At 49.2% G+C, this 12,141-nt stretch overlaps 1 protein-coding gene across 4 annotated transcripts in view; it reads right to left on the bottom strand.

The window, feature by feature from the left end:
• The window catches only part of LOC100716329 (TATA box-binding protein-associated factor RNA polymerase I subunit B-like), a 34,066-nt gene that overhangs the window by 10,838 nt on the left and 11,087 nt on the right, over positions 1-12,141 (bottom strand). For all 4 annotated transcript variants that reach the window (XM_063254140.1, XM_013145559.3, XM_063254141.1 and 1 more), the window contains one exon: positions 10,653-10,752. In XM_063254140.1, coding sequence (XP_063110210.1) covers positions 10,653-10,752 — 100 coding nt within the window. The remainder of the gene's footprint in view (positions 1-10,652; positions 10,753-12,141) is intronic.

The following is a 12,141-nucleotide window of genomic DNA, read 5'->3' as shown; positions in this document are numbered from 1 at the left end:
ATCTGTTTTACCTCAATAAAAAGCCTATAATCCCAGCAGTCTGGGAGGCTGAGGCAGGAGGATCACTAGGTTGAATTCAGCCTAGATAATTTAGCAACTTAGTGAAAAGCCAGGTATGGTGGTGCACGCCTGTAACCCCAGCACTTGGGCTGAGGCAGGAAGATGGCTTTGAGTTTGAGACCAGCTTGGGTCACAAAGAGAGTGAGCCGAAGGCCAGCCTGAATTGCACAGCAAGGTGGCAAGTCCCTGTCTCAAAAGGACAAAAAAAAAAAAAAAAAAAAAAAAAAAGCAACTCAGTGAGACATTGTCTCAAAATGAAAACTTTTGTTTTGTTTTTTGGTGAGGGGACTTGCTGGGAACGTAGCTTACTGCAAAGGCCCTGAGTTTGATCCCCAGTACCAACCCCTCTCCAAGAAAAAGTAAAAGTTAAAAGGGAGAGGAGTGAGGGAAGAAAGGAAAGACAACACCAGATAAGTACAAAGGAGCTGCTTTGATGTCACCTTTAGCAAAGAAATAACCTAGTTGGGAAATAGAGTTGGAAAGACTTTGAGAAATAGGCAAGTGCTGTAGTCAGGGCTTACAAGGGAGAAGACTTAATATAGGACACATAATTTGTAGTATTATTTTATGATATTCACCAGAGTCAAATGCAGCAGAGGGCAAGTGATCTGTCCACACGCTAGAGATCCAAAGAATCCAGCTGCGGGCCTGGATCCTACAGCAATGGCCCCCACGAGTCCAGAGGAAGACCTGGAGCCCACGACATGTCTCCTGCAAGTCTGTTCACCGGTCTGCCCTGGCGAAGGTTCCGGGGTCAGTGGCGGAAGCTAGAAAGTCTGCACCAGTGGGATGAAGGATCTGTGCCAGCAGGCTGAGAGGTCTGCACTGGAGCCAGGAAACGACACTCGAGGTAAGGACCAGAGCTCCCCAGAAAAGAACCACAGCTGTCCTCAGGGACAAGGACCTGAGCTCCTTTGATGATAGAACAGCAGAGTTCCTATCAGGAAAGCCAGCCAGACAAGCTTCTCCAGAAGAATCAGTAACACCACCTTTCCTTCCAGTTCTCTGTCTGCTGTTGGCAGCCATCCTCAGGAGGCCCTCCACACCCGGCACCACACTGCCTCAGGGCAGCTGATGATAAGTCAACCCACCACAGGATGTAAATTGACAAAACCTGACAGGACCACTGGCCCTTAAAAATCTCCATGACAGCCCAACTCACCCAAGCAGCCTCATCTGTCTTGTGTGGAGGGCCGAACCCAGTGTCTGCCTGTGGTAAACATGCTCTCTGCGGAGCTCTCTCCCCAGTACTAGTCAGTCCCTTTTAATAAATCTAATCATTGGTTTAAGGAAAAACCCACTGTGTTTCACTCAAAATAAGACCTGGCCAGCAAAAAACAGCCTTAAAAACTAGAGATCAAAAATGCCAGGCCCTGTTGGGTGTCAGTGACTCTTGCTTGGAATCCTAGCACTCCGCAGGCTGAGACAAGAGGATCGCTGGAAATTTGAGGAGTTCAAGGCCTCCTTTGTGCATAGACCCTGAGTGGGACTGCTGAGCAAATGGCATTTCTGCTTCTGATTTCTTTTCTACCTGTTTTCCATGTGGCCACAGCTCAGTCTTGGATACTATCCACCGTCCACTCCTACCTCTGCCCCCAGACCTGGGCTGCCACCCTCGTGTGCAACACTGGATCACTTAGGCCACGATGCAATTGGGAGCCAGAGCGAGGCTTCCACTGTGAATCTGCTGACGGGCCACCCGCAGAGACCGTAGAGCGGCTCTGGCTTTCTCTGGGGTGGCTCTGGCCTTCTCTGGGGTGACTGTGCTGCGAAGCAGCAGAACACTTCCTGGGGTCTTTAAGGCACAGGCGCCCGACCTGGGAAAGGCTGCAGCAGGCTGATGGAGGCGAGGCGGGGCACTCGCACCCAGCACAGATACACCTGCATCCGGGTGAGATAGGGATGCCTCCTCTTCCATCCGCTCAGCTTCTGGGCAGGTGAATGCGCCCTCCCTCCTCCAGGTTCACAGGGGCACGACTGCTCTGAGGCAGTGAATGAGTCACCAGCACCAAGCCACTCAGTGGGTTTGGCCAAACCAGCATGACATCTTTTCTTCTCGGTCATTCAGAGAGAAGATTCAGAGTTGTTGATCAACATTTGGAAGGGTGTGGAGGTGCTGTTCCCATCACTTCTCCCTGAGGATGAGGAAGTGACCCCGTCCCAGGATAGGGGGTGGATTCCAGAGCCTTCCCATGGCATCCCTCTCCAGCACTGGTTCACTTTTTATTTTGAGACAGGGTCTTACTAACTTGCTAAGTTGCCCAGGCTGGGTTCTAACAAGTGACCCTCCTGCCTCAGCCACCCGGAGTGCCAGGATTACAGGCATGTACACCATGCCCAGCATAAAAGGACTAACTCTTGAGAGGATTTAGAAACATGGCCAAGGACTGTGGCTGCATAATACATATGCTACATGGTATCTATTTAGAAATTTGTCTGAAGGTGTGAAATATACAAAATAGGGCCGGGGATATAGCTCAAAGGCATGGTACCTGCCCGGCAAGTGTGAGGTCCTGAGTTTGATTCCTAGTGTATTAAAAAGAAAACCCGAAATATATAAAATAAAGAAAGTCACGGCCAAAAACCAGAGCAAGCCTCATGTCTCTGAGTCCCTGGCAGAACAAACTGTCCAGAGTGCGGACAAATACGTGCAGGCCCAGACCCTGCCTCCTTAGGGCTCTGGCTGCCTGGTAGACAAAGTGTCCCTGAAGACCCCAGATTTTCTGCTTATTCAGCCAGACAAACCGACAGTTTCTAGTGGAGGTAAACAGAGCTTCAGCCTTGTCTTCTGTGCTAATGGGTGAAACCGATGCAGCAGAAGAGGTAGAGACAGCAGGAGGAGGAGGAGCAGGAGAGGCCTTGTGCTGGGCTGGGAACTGGGCTTCGGCAGAGGGATGATGCAGATGCCCAGCTCAGCAGCTCCAGGCCCTGCCTGTGACTCTATCCCAGGTCAGGGCAGAGGGGGGCGGAATGAAACTCCCAGGCGGGTGGTGTGGAAAGCAAAACAAGGCGCTCTACGCCTCTGCTTCCGCCACCACTGCCCCAGCTCAGGAGCACAGTCAGGTCCGCAGCTGCCGGGATCCTTTAAACACACACAGAACAGCTTCCTGGGAGGAGCAGCCCACACGGCTGGGACAGGCTGCAGGGGCCCCCAGCTCTCTTGGGCTTGGGGCTGGTACAGAGGTGTGCACCCCTGGCCCAGATGCCACAGGTACACTCTCGTGACAGCACTGGGCCCGGCGGCCCACGCACGCAAGCTCCGAATTATCTCCCAGCCATCGCCTTGCACAATTGCACCTTTTGTCATCACTGATGGAGGCTCTGCAGTGGAGAAGCCAAGAAGCAGCAGAGTGCCCTGAGACCAGCCCTCAGCTGGCCAGGGAGGAAAAGGCTCCCTTTGTTCCAGAGAGCCCTTTCCATTTCACAGTTTCAACACACTACACAAGCGTGAATGAACGCTTTTGTGACCCAGAGCCAGGCAGGCACACAATGAAGAAAAGCCGCTGTCAAGTAAATAAACTGGCGGATGCTGGGCCTCCTAAAGGGCCTGGGGGCGGGGAGGGCAATTCTCTGGGACACCCGGGACTTCAACCGAGACACGCGTCCACTTTGCTCCCCGGGAAGCTGGTGCGAGCTTAGCATGTTCTTAAGAAGACGACCACAGGCTGCGGACAGTTGTCCTGGCATGCAGGAAACTCCGAGTGCTTGGGAAAGCATTTTAATTGAGTTTCACAAATATCCCAGTGAGTTCACTTTCCCCCAGAAGCAATGCTCCGAGACAGGCAGAGCCAAGCTGTAGTTTCTGTTACACAACGCGGGCTCCCGTGATAAGGCGGATGACACCGCCCCAGCCGGCCAGGCCCAACTTCCTGCTGCACTACTGAAGAAACAGCGCAGGGCCCTTCCCTCCTGATTGTCACTCAGGAGCTAAGACTGGACTAAGAGGCTAAGGCTCCGAGCACCTGTTAATCCTACTGGAACACACGACTCCCTGTGACAGAGGGCAAGGAGCGAGGCGTGGAGTTGTCCTGAGGAAGGGTGAAGCACTGTGCTACTTAGGGAGGGCTGGAAAACGAATCCCACACGTAGTATGACTCAGAAAATAATTCACCTCGGACTTTCTGGCTGCTGGGATTATCTTAATGGCTACAAATTTACCACACAATAACGAAAAAGCACTTTTTGCATTTGAAGTCTCACCTTGGGGAAGCTGGCGGTGGTCATGCTATGTCACAGGGAACACGTTTTTGGTGAACACACACACACACACACACACACACACACACACACACACAGGGAAGGGGTGCTGGTCCATGCGGACCTGCCAACTGGACGCCAGACAGTCATTTGCTCTGGCCCCAGAATTAGAGCTGGGAAAAACCTTCTAGAGACTTCCTTAAGATCTGTGGGGCCTGGTGGGGTATGCCTGTCATCCCAGCACTTGGGAAGCTGAGGCAGGAGAATCCCCAGGAGTTTGGGACCTGTGTAGGGTACATACAGAGTTCAAGCCTAGCCTGGATGACACAGGGAAACTGTCTTCAAAAGAAATGCCTGTCTTCTACTCTGCTGCTTGCCATGCAACTGCTCCAAAGACACAGAATCACACTGAAGGGAATCTGAAGATGGTGTTCAGCAGAGCGGAGAATCCCGAAACCATCTACTGAGTCCCAGGAGGGTAACATGGCTACTGTGACATCTGAGTCCCTTTGTCACTACTGGGTTTTCTGGGCAAGTGCAAAATTCATTTCTTATCTCCTCCCAGGAATAGAGGGGAATCCCGGGTTGAGCCTGCTGGACACTGGGGTGGACAGGGCCAGGAGCAAACAAGACCACACAGAACCATTCAGGATTGTGGCTCTGCTTAGCAGAGAATGATTGCAGGCCTCAGAGATTATAACACAGAATCACCAGTTAGGTCCCAGTTCTCCATTACAGTTTTCTCCTATTTCTCTCAGAAAATCATCGACAGTATCTTTTGGCTGCCTTAAACTGTTTGAAAAATATACATGTGTCGAATTGTAACCATGGAAGTCTGATCAAGAGAGAGGAGAAATGAGGTCTGAGATCATTGTACAGTAAGATCACTATGGTTGATAACAATGTATTGCATATTTCAAAACAGCTAAGGGAGCAAATGTCAAATGTCTTGCCATAAAAAGGACAGGTAAAATAAAGTGACAGTTGTGCTAAATAGCTTGACTTCACTGTCTTACACAATATGCATATATTAACACATCACAGGCTAGGCATGGTGGTCATCCTGTCATCCTCACACTTGGGAGGCTGAGGCAGGGGAATCACCTCAAGTTCGAGGCCAGCCTGGGTTATACAGTGAGATCCTGTCTCAAAAGACAAAATGAAACAAGACACAGACATCACAGTGTACCCTAAACAAGCATACAACTGTGACTTGTCAAAAATATTACTGAGGAAGAAAAAGTAGATGACAGAGGGACTATTACTAGGGCAAGTATTTCGTACAAACAAAACCGTGTGACTCCAAAAACTCGATTCACCTGAGCAAAGAATTAAGCAGACATCAGAGGAGCACCAATGGTCATGAATTGAGACTTAAGAATTTAGGCATTTAAAGGAGTGGTTTACCTAAACCCAAGAAGCACCCAAGATGGACTCTATTCCCCATTGTTTGAAAAGTCACTATTCAGAAGGTTTCCTTCCGTTTCTGCCCTGGAAGATGAACAGCTGTGGGAATGAACCTCCCACCATAAACCCAGAAACCTGGGAAAGACAGAGAGAAGAGTATCAGGCACCGGACAACCCAGGACACAGGACTGCAGTCCCAGAGCACTGCAGAGGTGGCCCTGAGTTGCCTGCAGCCAGTTCCCAAACTGCAGGGCAGAAGCAGGCGGGGGGTGGGGGGAGCAAGCTGCTCTGTGGCAGGGCCCAGCGACAGGTCAATGGTGCGCTCCTGGTGGCCGAGGCAACTGGCATGTGCGGGCAGAGTCCTCTCAAGTCTGCGCTGAGAACTGATCTGGACACATGCCGCAGAAACCCGAGGCGGGGAAATCACTGGAAAGCAGCAGAGCTGATGATGCGCAGCCTCATGGAAGCCAGGGCCAGCACTGAGGAGGGACGGGTGGCCTGCAGGTGGCCAGGTCAGCCCTGGGATGGAGGCTCTGCGGTCTCCTGGCAAAGCTCAGCAGCAAGTGCCTACAGGGCCCAGCTGACCTGACCCAGCTGAAAAAACACTCCATCGCCAAGGAACATTCACAACCCCTGTATCCACTCAAAAAATCTCAGTGTTAAAGATGCAGGAAAATGATCCATAGCCAAGAGAAAAGCCAATCAATAGAAAGAGACCCAGAAATGACTGTGACAATGACAGTAAACATCCCTGATATACTGAAGGGTATAAAAGAAAACACTAGCATAACAAGAAGAGAAATGGAAGAAAGAATATTAAAATGGAAGGTCTAGCTGGGCGTGGCAGCACACAGTGCTAATCCCAGCTATGTGGGAGGCTGGAGCAGGAGGATCTCAAATCCAAGGACGGCCTACACAGTGTAACAAAATCCTGGCTCAAAAGAAAAAATGCAAAGGGCTGGAGATGTAGCTTAGCACTTCCTGAGTTTAATCTCCTGTACCACAAGACAAAATAAAACAAAACAGAAAGGAAATTTCTACACATGAAAAACACTGAACATCTAAGACAGACTAAAAGCTCAAGAAGTATTGATCAGTGATTCTGAAGCCACATCAATAGAAACTGAAAATGAAACCTACTAAGCAAGCCAGGGGTGAAGGACACAAAAGCCTTCGTGGGTCTGCACAAGGTCTAGCTGTCTAGTATGTGACTAGTGTGCTGAGAGAAAGAAAGGGAAGGACAGAAAGATGTTTGGAAACATACTGGAAGACAATTTCCCAAATCTGATGAAAACTACAGCTAAGCTAGGTAAAACCTAGTCAAAAGGACAGGGCACCTGAAAATCTAACTCATACCAACAACCAGAAAGGAGCAGAATATCTTAAAAGTGGCTAGAGGGAAGGGAGGCAAAGATGGGTGCAGCAGACCACCCTCAACTGCCAGGCAGCCCGTATCCCCACTTCTGTGGAGGTGGTGCCCTTTTCCCAGGTGAGGCTGTCATGGCACAGGCTGGCTCTGGGCACCTCCACGCCAGAGTCCAGCTCGAGAGTGGGCTGGACACTGTCCCCACAGTCAGAAAGCCTGCCAAATGTCTCCTGCCAGCCCAACAGCCAGTAGACAGCAGTCCCGCCCTCACAGAGCCACAAGATGCTGCCATAGCCCTGGACACCCACAGCTGAGGCCATGATGCTGCCACAGGTGCCAGCAGTGAGGGTACCGCTGAAGGAACTTTGGGACCACACCGCCACAGTCATCCTGATCCAAAGCCCACATGCCCAATATCCACCCCCAGAGGACTCTCCATACAGGGAAAGCCTCCAAAAAACTGGAAGAGATGACCGGAATGCACAGAAACCAGTACAGGGACACAAGAAACAGGACATTGCACGGGACACAGGAAGTCTCCAGGAATGGACTTAAGAAATTTCCCGATGACGTGCCTGAAAAAGAATTCACAGTCATGATCTCAAACAACCTCAGCGAGATACAGGAGAACAGAAAAATATCTCAATGGCAATGGGAAAGCAACTCATGAGCTGAAAAAGAAATTCAACACAGGGAGATACAGAGAGAACCAGAAACCTGCAGTTGGGAAACTCCATCAATGATATAAAAATAGAGTTGAGTGCCAAAGCAGGAGACGAAATACACAGAAGGAAGAACTTGTGAACTGGAAGACAGGTCTTTTGAATTAACCAGAAGGAAGAAAGGAAAAAGACTGAAAAGAACAAAAAAAGCTTCTTAAGAGACACCATGAGGAAAGAAGGCTCTCACTCTGGGAGTCTCATGGCAGAGCCAGAGTCACAGCAGAGGAAACCCATTCAAAGGCAAAAACTGTCAAAACAGACAAGCTCAGTATAAACTGAGAAGAGAGCCGGGGTGGGGGGGTGGTGCACGCCTGTAATCCCAGTGTTTGGGGGGCTGAGGGAGGAGGATCCTTGTCAGTTCAAGGCCAGCCTGGGCTGCATAAGCAAGTCCAAGGCAGTCTGGACTACACAACCAGACCCTACCTCAAAAACAGAAACAAAAACAAAAACAAAAGGATTGATTCAGCCAGAAGATATAGATTTTTTTTTGTCTTTTTCTTTTTTATTGGTACTGGGGATCGAACTCACGACCACACACTTGCAAGGCAGGTGCTTATGCTGCTGAGCTAAATCCCCAGCCCCTAAAGATATAGATTTTAAACATACACATACCTACACACACACACACACACACACACACACACACACACACACACACACAATATCAAAGTGTGCTTCACGCAGTGTCACAGTGTGATAACAATGCCTGAGTACCACAAAATACAAAGTGGCCGGGCATTTAGCTCAGTGGCATAAGTGCCTGCCTGGGAAGTGTGAGGTCATGAGTTCCATCCCTGGTACTAAAAAAAAAAAAAAGCAAACATTACTGGCCTGGAGGGCCAGGCTGGAGCCTGAGTTAAATCCCACTTGGCAGAGCTCTGGGAGAAAAAAGGGGTGGGGCAGAAAGCAGGGAGGAAAGCTAGGGGAATGGGGGAGGGTGCTGGGTGAGCCAAGGGGAGGCTGGTAACTACCTCCAGCCGCTGACTCTGGAGCGCGGGTCTCTGGAGGAGAAGTGAACCGATGTGAAGCCATGCAGCCTTGTCTACTGGGGCCGGGGACCAGATGGCTCTTCCCAGAGGACCGCTTAGCAGGGTGCAGCTGCCTGCTCTGAAGGCACGGGCTTTCAGTCACCTACTCAAGCCCTCCTGAGCACCGGCCCCAGGGTGCCTCAGAGCAGGGATGCTCACGCACACTGCGACAGACATAAGCAGGGCTGGGGGCCTCAGAAGCACCGAAGCTTGGTTATTCTGATTTTGCCGACGCTCAGCAACTGTCATCTCACTCCGCTGAGTGGAGACTCAAACCCACACTGCCTACTGGGCCTTCCCTACCTCGGCTGCTGGAGGTTTCGTGACTGGTCTGGAGCGCTCTGCTCTGCTTCCTGTTCCCGCTGCTTCACCCGGTCCCTAACCCTAACCCTCTCAACCCCAAGGCCTGATATGGCCAGCAAGGCTCCATGCCGGGGAGGAGCAGCAGGCCAGAGGATGCCTGCGGCTCAGACCCCTCTCCAGAGAACAGTGATGACCATGCAGGGTGGGTTCCTCATGAGTAACAACTGAGGTCTAAAGCACCGAAGCCTGGAACCGTTCCCACCTGAGTCTGGTTAGGACACTGAGCTGAAGGTCCTGACCAGTCTCCATGTCACCCTGAGCAGAAGCAGAATGCTGCCGCTATTTAACAGCCTGAGACCTAAATGTCACAGGAGACACAGACCGACTTATCTGCATTTGCAGCATCCATTTCCTTCTAGCTGACGCTTCCAAATGACTGCTGGACAGGACCCAGTGTGACAAGCCCTCGCTGCACCGAGGCCAGTGAAGGGTTTTGAAGAACAAGGCAGACAGACCAGAAGGTGACACGATGGGTATGAAGCCTAAATCAGTGTCACTCTGGCCTAGACACCAGGTGTTCAGCCTGGACAGGTTACCTCGCCTTCCAAAGCGCCGGCTCTTGTATAAAACTGGAGTCATGCTCAAGCTTTGGGTGTCACGCAGGACTTCAGTAAGGGCTCTATGTGACCCTGGACCATACACAGTTCTCTAATGTGAGGGAAGAGATGCCGGAACTGTGTGTGTTTCACTTGCTGTCTCCAACACATTCGAGCCCAACAGGCTGGGGAGGAATCCCAGCTGACAACCGGGACATCAGGGGCTCTCTGAACAGGGCCTAGTTTTCCGAAGGCCAGGAAAGGCTGATTGGTCAGAGCTGGCATTTTTGGTCTCTAATTTTTTCTTTTCTTTTTTGTCTTTTTGAGACAGGGTTTCACTGTGCAGTTCAGGTTGGCCTTGAATCTGAAGCAATCCTTCTGCTTCAGCCTCCTGAGTGCTGGAAGCTACCATACCTGACTGTTATTGGTCTCTAATTTTCAAGGACGATTATTTTCCAGCTCAGTCTTATTTTGGGGGAAAGAGGGAACACAGACAAGACTTAGACTTGTGTCTCCCCAAACAGGAGAAAACGTTTTCTCCCCTCCAAAGCAACATGGTATGCAAATAACAAAAAGCACATCTTTTTCAAAGAAGTCACATAAAGAAAATTTTTAAAAACCATAATTCTACTCTTCATTAAATTATAACTAACACTGCATGTCTTGCTAGAACAAAAACTAGACATTTACAAAAAACACCAAGCAGTAACTCAGGCAGAGAATATGAATTCCACACAGCTGTGATTTTTTTGTTTTGTTTTGAGACAGGGTCTCACTATGTAATAAAGGCTGGCTTTGAACTCACTCTGTAGCCCAGGCTGGCCTTGAACTTGCAGTGATCCTCCTGTCTCAGCCTCTTAAATGCTGGGGTTACAGGCAAGTGCCACCATACGCAGCTACAACAGTGTCTTATTAGTGACTTATTAAGAAAGCTATAAAGTTAAAAAAAAAAAAAAAAAAAGGAGAAATTCACCTCTATAGCAAAGATTCCTTTGTCACGTCCATACAATTTCATCTCTTCTGGGAAATTCTGAAAAGCCTTTATGTAAGGAATATGATCCTCTTCGACAAATCTGTATTTTTAAAAAAGAAAAGGCTTCAATCAGAGTTCTGTATTGATTTTGCAAACTCTGAAAAATCTTACTTCAGAGGGAAAATTTTTAAAAAACTTTGTTTTTTAAAAAAAGGGTGTTGAAGGGAGGATAGGGAGATAGAGAAAAAATGAATCAAAGTATGTCATGTTCAGTACAAACTGACTGTATAAATCAATCATTATGAATAGCTAAAATGTACCAATAAACTTAAGTTTAAAAAAACCAAAGGGAAAGAATTAGTTAAGCAAACTCTCTCTCTTTTTTTTTTTGGTACCAGGGTCAAACTTGAGACTTTATGCTTACCAGACAGGTGCTTATGCTGCTGAGCCAAATCCCCGGCCCTAGTTGAGCAAATTCTGTACTCACTCCTCACCCCCCGTGTGTGGGATTGACCCAAGGTTTTCTGCATTCTAGGCAGGCATTACCACTGACCTACATCTCCAGTCCTTTTCACTTTGTGAGACAGGGCCTTGCCAAATTGCCCAGGCTGGCCTTGACCTTGGAATTCTCCTGCCTCAGCCTCACAAGTGGCTGGAATCATGTGAGTACCGCTATGCCCGGCAAACAGCACATCTTTAAAGTGTGTGTATTACCACACATGAATGCTGCTTCAATCTAAGAAACACCTCAACTTGTAATTTTCCCTACAAAGAGCTGGCTGTGCCATGCTGGCAATCTCCCTCTCCTGACGCTCTCCTCCGGGCAGTGTTGCCATGTGCCCTCGATCGTACCCAGCCTGCTCCTGCTTTAGGGTTTGGCACTAGTGGTCTGTCTGCCTGGAATGCCAGGACTTCTCAGTCTCAAGGGCTGCCTCTTTCATTCAAAGTGAGCTCGACTTCTCCCTCTCCCCTCCAAAGCAACGTGGTATGCAAATAACAAAAAGCACATCTTTTTCAAAGAAGTTATGTAAGGAAAATTTTTAAAAATCATAATTCTACTCTTCATTAAATTATAAATAACATTGCATGTATTGCTAGAACAAAAACTAGACATTTACAAAAAACACCAAGCAGTAACTCAGGCAATCCAAAACAGCCACCTTGCTGGGCGTGGGGACCCATCCCATAATCCTAGCACCTGGAAAGCCGAAGCGGGGAAGACTGCTGTGAGTTTAAGGCCAACCTGGGCTAGAGAGAGACCTTATCTTAAAAAAAAAAAACCCAAATTAAGTAATTAAAAAAAAATAAAGTGGCCCTTTAATCACGCTATTTCACGACACCCTAGGTCCCCTGCGAACTGCACTTCCTGTCTGAGCACTTTCTGGTTTGCATATGGACCCATTTATTCCTGCTCTGGCCTAGGACTTCCTGATGGCCAGGACTCGACCCACACCTGCACCTCACAGGTCACAGTGCAGGGAGGCTTGGG

This window comes from Cavia porcellus, unplaced genomic scaffold, assembly GCF_034190915.1.
Source record: "Cavia porcellus strain 051 isolate PalLab524CR breed Dunkin Hartley unplaced genomic scaffold, mCavPor4.1 scaffold_8, whole genome shotgun sequence".
Taxonomy (NCBI): Eukaryota; Metazoa; Chordata; class Mammalia; order Rodentia; family Caviidae; genus Cavia; species Cavia porcellus.
The sequence above is the reverse complement of the archived record's forward strand: the minus strand, read 5'-3'. Positions and strand labels throughout refer to the sequence as shown.